General features: G+C 61.4%; 1 protein-coding gene across 1 annotated transcript in view; it reads right to left on the bottom strand.

The window, feature by feature from the left end:
• The window catches only part of MRC2 (mannose receptor, C type 2), a 109,524-nt gene that overhangs the window by 64,733 nt on the left and 37,689 nt on the right, over positions 1-7,102 (bottom strand). The window contains exons 8-20 of the mRNA XM_009999344.1: positions 6,654-6,808; positions 6,289-6,396; positions 3,894-4,009; positions 3,597-3,745; positions 2,975-3,192; positions 2,596-2,738; positions 1,871-1,973; positions 1,618-1,756; positions 1,303-1,338; positions 866-1,026; positions 405-472; positions 69-169; positions 6-25 (exon numbers count right to left, since the gene is read on the bottom strand). Coding sequence (XP_009997646.1) covers positions 6-25; positions 69-169; positions 405-472; positions 866-1,026; positions 1,303-1,338; positions 1,618-1,756; positions 1,871-1,973; positions 2,596-2,738; positions 2,975-3,192; positions 3,597-3,745; positions 3,894-4,009; positions 6,289-6,396; positions 6,654-6,808 — 1,517 coding nt within the window. The remainder of the gene's footprint in view (positions 1-5; positions 26-68; positions 170-404; positions 473-865; positions 1,027-1,302; positions 1,339-1,617; positions 1,757-1,870; positions 1,974-2,595; positions 2,739-2,974; positions 3,193-3,596; positions 3,746-3,893; positions 4,010-6,288; positions 6,397-6,653; positions 6,809-7,102) is intronic.

The raw sequence follows: 7,102 nt of genomic DNA, 5'->3' as shown, positions 1-7,102 counted from the left end.
CCCACCTTGCCACGCTGGGGAAGGGCTGCAGCCCCCAGCCCCTTCACAGCCCCCCCTGCCCTCCTCACCTCTGCTGGCCGTCATGTACACACACTTCTTGTCCTTGTTGATGGGCCGGGGCTTTCCTGGTGCCCAGGAGATGAAGTTGAGGAGGGACCCATCAGACCACCTGGGAAAGGCACCCGTGGGGGCACAACAGCCCAGCAGTGACTTGGTGTCAGTCAGAATGGGACCAGGTGAATGCCCTAACTGGGAGCGTGTCCCCCAGCCCCCCCAGCCCTCACTCGAGTGAGGACTGTCCATCCCAGCACCCCCAGGGTGGGCCCTCTGGGATGGAGGTGCTGAGCTGTGGTGCTGGGGATGGTGGCACAGGGACACGGAGGGACACTTGTTCTCCAACTTACTTGAACCTCCCATCGTTCTCGTAGGTGTGCAGCCCGATCCACCAGTGCTGCTCCTGGCCTCTGGAGAACTGCACGCCCAGAGGGGACACATCAGTGCCCTGCAGGGACCGGGTGTCCTTGGGGACAGCCACGGCCATCCCAGGCATAGGGACCAGGCAGCCACCCTGTGGCTTGCACCGTGGCAAAGAGCATCACCCTGCTGAGCCCCGAACCCACACCTGGCCACTGGGACCTGCCACCACCACACGAGACCCACCAGAAAAATCACAGAATCCCAGACTTTTTTTGGGTTGGAGGTTCCTTAAAGATCATCCAGTACCAGGGACACCTCCTGCTAGACCAGGTTGCTCAGAGCCCCATCCAACCTGCCCTTGAACCCGATGTCACCCCAGCAAAGGATGGAACCCTAGGGAGGCAGCAGAGCCCATTGGTGCCCGGGGATGTCCCCGTCCCCCTGGTACCTTCTTCAGGTTCTGGCCCAGGAACCGCAGCTCGGCCTCGCTGTGCACCGACGCCAGCTCTGCCTGCACCCACATGCAGATGCGCTGGGCCTGCACCCACGTCAAGTGATCCTCAGAGAACCTGTACTCGGCCTCCTGGTACCTCACCCAGTCTTTGCTGCCTGCAGGCAGGGACGGGTGTCAGGCTGTGCCTCGTGCCACCACCTGCCGCAGCCACCAGCACCAGCTGCCCTGTCTCTTGGTCCCCCATGGGTTGGGCTGCTTTGCTTTCACCCCTCTCCTGCAAGAAGGGGCAGTGGGAGGTCTGGGCTCCCCTCCATCCCACAACCCTACACGGGGTCCATCTCCCTCTGGCTAACACGGAGGGATGTCCCAAGGGGCAGACACCCAGGGAGGACAGCCTGCACGTGATGGACACACGGCCACGGCCAACGCACCTTGGGTCGTGATCTCTGGCTCCTTCACATCAGCACCTGGAGAAAGGGCAAGGAGAGGCCATCAGGGGGGAGGCAGGGCTGGGATGCTCCTGCTGGTCCTTGCCTGCAAACTGCTGGTGGGCTCTAAGGGTGAGATGCCCTCCCAGATTCCCCAGGCACCTCTCCCAGCCCCTGAACTGGGACTCATACCCCCCCAGCGGGACGACCTTGGGAAGGGAGGTGCCAGAGGGTGGCCCTGCACCTGCTCCACCAGCCCACAGCCTGGTTATTTGAAGCTGAAGGGTCTAGGGGTACTTGAGTGGGCACTTTTGGTACCTTTGGGCACTTTGCAGATCCAGTCCAGCTGGGCTTCACACTGCATGGGCATCCACTGCAGGGAGGCCAGGTCCAGCACCGCGCACGTCCGCACCGCGTCGTCATCGTAGTTGCTGCGGTCAAAGTTGTGGTAGAAAAACTAGGGGGTCAAAAGAGACGGGCTGTGTTGGGCATTTCCACCAGTGCTGGGCTTGCCCCCCTGCACCCCGAATGCCAAGGGGATTGTTACTTCCCCAGCCCCCCCCAGACTCACCCCCAGCCCGTCGCTCCATCTCCAGCTCCGGTCCCCCCCAGGGTCCCGCCGGTTCAGGCCGATCCAGAACCAGTGCTGCTCGTGCAGCTCCGGCTCCACTTCCCTGTGGGGACCAGGGGGAAGGGTGAGAACAGACCTCCCATCCAAACTAGAGGGACTGACATTTGTACAGAACGAATCCCAGACTGGTTTTGGTTGGAAGGGACCTTAAAGATCATCTAGATTCACCCTTCTGCACCGGCAGGGTCCCCTCCCACCAGCCCAGGTTGCTACAAGCCCCATCCAACCTGCCCTTCAACACTGCCAGGGATGGGGCAGCCACAGCTTCCCTGGGCAACCTGGGCCAGGCTCTCACCACTCCCATAGTGAAGAGTTTCATCACTATATACACAAATATGTATAATCTGGCCTTTTTTTGTTGGTTCTCAAAGCCTGCTGTCCCCACAACCCCCAAAGGCAGGAACCTGCACAGCAGGTCCACCACCTCAGGGCTGCAGCAGTTTTAAACCCAAGCTCCATCCCCAGATTACACTGAATTTCCTGCACTTCTCCCCCATCCCCTCCTTGGTGCAGCTGCACCAAACGTCACACTTTCTGTACACGTGTTCACACTTGCAGAGCCACATCCACACCCCATCCACATGTCCAGAGCAGGGGGACAGGTGTGAGCTGGTGCCACGTGTGCTTGCACAGCAGGACACGCGTTGGTGTGGCCAACCTCTCACCCAAAAATCTTGTTGAGGGTGTTGGCCACGAAGTGCTCCTCCTCGTAGCTGCCCAGGCTGAGCAGCTGGGCCCCCAGCTCCCGGCAAAACGCCTGCGCCGCGACCCACGTCCTCTTCTCTTGCAGTTTCTCAAAGTTGAACACCTGGTGGGGGGAGGAACCAGCAGTGAAGGGGCTTGAGCACCAGGAGAGGAGCAGAGCACCATCCCCACCCTGCAGGCACCAGCATCCCAGGGCATGATGACACCACCCAGCCCAGAACAGGCTCGTGGGGCCTGGGTTTTGCTTTGCAAGCACCAAACTTTGCTCCTTCACACCCCCCTGCACCAATGGGGACCCCCACAATGGCCAAGACAAGCCCCCCCCCCAGCTCCCCTCACCTTGTAGCAGTGTCGGAGCTTGGAGTCAGAGCTCCATCCCATGGGACAGGTGGCAGAGGGGCTGGGTGTGGGGTAGGGCCCGGGCAGCTCGGGGTTGACCGGGGTGCCCAGGTTCTGCCGGCAGATGTACTTGGCCTTGAAGGTGCTGCAGTTCTTCACCTCCCACAGCCCCATGGAGCTGCCGGTGGCCAGGGCCACGCAGCCACCCTTGTTGTAACCTGGAGCACTCACAGGAGCGGGGAGGATGCCAGCCTTAGGAGTGGGACTGTGCCAGGTGGCAGAGCCAGCACCCATCACACCCGGTGGGGACATCCCCAATCCACCCAGCAGGGACATCCTTATCCCACCCGGGGACATCCCCATCCCACCTGGTGGGGACATCCCCAACCCACCTGGTGGGGACATCCCCATCCCACTCAGCAGGGACATCCCCATCCCACCCAGTGGGGACATCCCCCATCCCACCCAGGGACATCCCCCTCCCACCCAGGGACATCCCCATCCCACCCAGGGACATCCCATCAGGGACATCCCCATCCTACCCGGGGACATCCCCATCCCACCCAAGGACATCCCCATCCCACCCGGCAGGGACATCCCCACCCAGGGCCACCCCCTGTACCGGGCTGGCCGCGGTTCCAGTGGGTGTAGGTGACCTCGTCCCCGCTGAGCCAGCGGAAGGCGCCGGTCTCGTTGATGTCCTGCAGGGCTGTCCAGAAATACTCCCCATCCCAGCCGTAGATGAGGCTGCTGACATAGGCCTGCTCAAACCTGGGAAGCAGGTGACAGATGCTGTGAGCTCAGACACCAAACGTGCCCCCAGACCCCGTGTGCACAGCCAGGCTGATGGGTCGTGTGGCCCCACGATGGGGGGCAGGCAACATTTTGGGGCCAGACCCCAAGCAAGCACAGGACTGACCTGTTGGTGATGGTGACCAGCGTGGAGCTGTAATCAGAGCAGGTCCTGCGAGCGTCGCTGTAGGGGACACGGTCCTCGCCCAGCCAGAAGCAAGAGGGGCTGTGCCACTTCCAGCCCTGCAGATGGGGGACAGGGGACATCCACCACTGCTCCTCCCAGCCTGGAGGGACAGGGATGAGGCCAACATCCCACGTCCCTTGCCACCACCTCTGCTTTCCTCCTGGGAGGTCTCCAGCCCCCCGGCCACCCCCAGCTTGACCCAGCTCAGCTTGGAGCTCCAAGCAGCCCCCTGCCCCAGGGGACATGGAGACAGGGAAAACAAACACCCAGGCAGCTTCAAAGCCAGGGAAACGGCTCTTCCTGCCAACGTCCAGCCCGGCCGGGGCGCGGGGAAGGGAACACAACCCTCCTCTGTGCTCTGCGGGGCCGGATCCAGGGCCAGTCCCAGCACAGGCTGCTTTAATCCCCTGTCTTGTTGATGTTGGAGCCTCTCCGGGGCTGGAGCCACAATAGTGCCTGGTTGCTGCCAGAGCAGGGAGAGGGGCTGGCAGTGGTGGGGCAGGGAGGGATGTGGGGGCTGGGGATGGAAGGGGAAGGGGCTCAGGCAGGAGGGGAATAGCCCCCCCAGCTCAGAGACCCTCCTGGCATGGTGGGAAACATTGCTGGGGTTTAACTTGTGGGTCCCCAAGGCATGGGAAGGACAGCAGGGGACACCTGCCATGTGCAGCATCACTGGGGTTTAACCCCTGGGCCCCCAAGGCATGGGAAGGACAGCAGGGGACACCTGCCATGTGCAGCATCACTGGGGTTTAACCTCTGGGTCCCCCAGGCATGGGAAGGACAGCAGGGGACACCTGCCATGTGCAGCATCACTGGGGTTTAACTTGTGGGTCCCCAAGGCATGGGAAGGACAGCAGGGGACACCTGCCATGTGCAGCATCACCAGCACAGGAGGGAAGGAAGCAGGAGAGCATCTCTGGGAGGCTGAGAGGAAAACTACCCCAAATCCCATTCTCCCCCCACAGACCCCAAATTCCTGCTCCTGCAGCCTTTCCCCAAAATTAGTAAATCCGGGTGTGGACCCACCAGCTGGGTCCCAGTGGGAACAGCACAGACACCAGCAGCTGGGAAAGGGGCCCAGATCAGGACAGTGCAGGTCCCCAGTGTCTCCAGAGGGGTCTGATGGGCCCCAGAGGGGTCCCAAACCAGTTCTGGGTCCCTGCAGCACTAAAACCACATGGGTGCTCTGCTGTGCACTGAGCACCACAGCAAGCCCCTCTGATACAAACAGGGGCCAGGATGAGACCCTCAACTCCAACTGCTGCCTCCAGCTCCTGCTCCCAGTGTGTCCCCTCATCCTTCTCTGGCTCTGCCTTTCCTAAAGGCTGTTTCAAACATAAAGGGAGGTTGGAAAGGGGAAGAAAAAGTGAAAAGTCACCAAAAAAAACCAGTCCTGCATGGTGGCTGGAGCAGATCAAGGCTGATCCTCTGAGCAAGATGCCACCTCTTCTCCATCAGTCTCCGTCATCCAAGTGGCACACAGGCCCATTGAGGATGAGGAGGGGAAGGAAGGATGGGAAAAGGCCTTTTCTTGGTTCATTTCTCACTCCCAGCTTTTCTCCCAGAGGGTGCATCCCTGTGGGGCACCCGGGGCCAGCCTGTGGCTGGAGAGGGAGGAGGGAGTTAAATCTGCACGGGGACACCCTGTAAGGCCTCAGGATTGCTGCAGGGACAGGCAGGATGGGTGGTGGTGGCACATGGCCAGGGAAAGGCCCGGGAGGAGCTGGGCAGCACCCCTGGGAGCTGGCCCAGAGGGGCTGTTTGCTAGTCCGAGCGCGCTGCCTGGCTCTGCAGCGCCGGGAGACGTTCAAGAGCTGGGGCTGGTGCCAGGACTGCTGCTCCAGGACTGCAAAAAGGCACAAAAAGTGACTTCCCAGCAAGCGTGGGAATGGGGTGGCCCCAGCCCTGCTCGACAACTGGGGAAACTGAGGCAGAGCACAGTCCAGCTTGGTGGCCTTGTCCCCAGAACTCCCCTACCCTGCCCAGAGGCACCGCCTGGCACCAGCAGCTGCCTCGTCCTGCTGGGCTCCTGCAGGGAGCAGCTTTGCTGCTGAGGTGTTGGCATGGGGTGAGGGAAGGGGAAAAAGGATGAACATCCCTGCTGGCAACCGAAGTAGCCCCAGGGGGAGGATCTTGGATGATGGAGACCCGTGTTTTGTCCCAGGATGCTCTGTTGTGCCAGCAGCCCTTGGACACAGACCCACAGCTCTGGGTGCTGCTCATCAGGGCTCCCTGAAATGGTTTTGGGGAGAAGTCCCATGCAACCCCAAAACCCAGAGGATCAGGCAGAGCTGTGGAGCAGCCAGAGCCATCACCTGCCCCAGGACCCCCTCACCTTTCGGCACCCATGGTCATCCTCCTCCTTCTCCTGGCTCACCCGACCAGGCTTTTTGCAGATGGATGGCAGGGTCTGGTTGCACGGGCTGTCATTCCACCTCCCTTCCTGCATAAAGTGGAGAAGAGCAGGATTGAGCCCAGCCAACAGCTGGGAACTCCCCAGACCATCCACCCCCATGGTGGGTCCACCAACTTCTCTTCCCTCCACTAGATTCCTCAGGAAGCCATGCTAGAACCCTCCCATCCCAACAGCGGGGATGAGACACATTCAAACCCAGCGGGAGCTTCCCCCCCAGGTACCCCTGCCATGAGGGCACTGCAGTGCTGAGGTGCAGGATGAACCCCCCCACCCTGGGCTCTCACCGGTCCCCAGATGGTCACACAGTCTTCCAGGCTGTCACGGAAGTTGTTGGGCTCAAAGGGATGCCAGTAGGTGAACCTCACGGGTGTCCCATCCGACCACTCAAAGTTCATCTGCAGCTTGAGGTCATTTAGGCCAATCCAGAGCTCCTCCACGTCTGCCAAGACAGGAGGGTTGGGGCTGAAACTCCCTCTGCCTGGCTGAAACCTTGCAGAAACCTTGCAGAACCCCCCCCCTGATGGCACCAGCTCCTGTGATGAGACTGTGGTTCTGCAGAGCACCTGCCCCAACTCCACCACAAGGCTCAGCCCCTAACCCCAGCTATGCCAGCAGGCAGGAGGGGGCAGGGGGGGGCAGGAGGGGGCAGGAGGGGGCAGCTCCTGCCTGCAGGGATGGGCTCACAGAGTTGTAAACACAAGGACATTTGGCAGCAGTTCTCACAGAGAGGGGC

Source organism: Chaetura pelagica, unplaced genomic scaffold (assembly GCF_000747805.2).
Source record: "Chaetura pelagica isolate M959 unplaced genomic scaffold, ChaPel_1.0 scaffold625, whole genome shotgun sequence".
Classification (NCBI taxonomy): domain Eukaryota; kingdom Metazoa; phylum Chordata; class Aves; order Apodiformes; family Apodidae; genus Chaetura; species Chaetura pelagica.
This window is presented reverse-complemented; position numbering and strand designations above follow the sequence as displayed.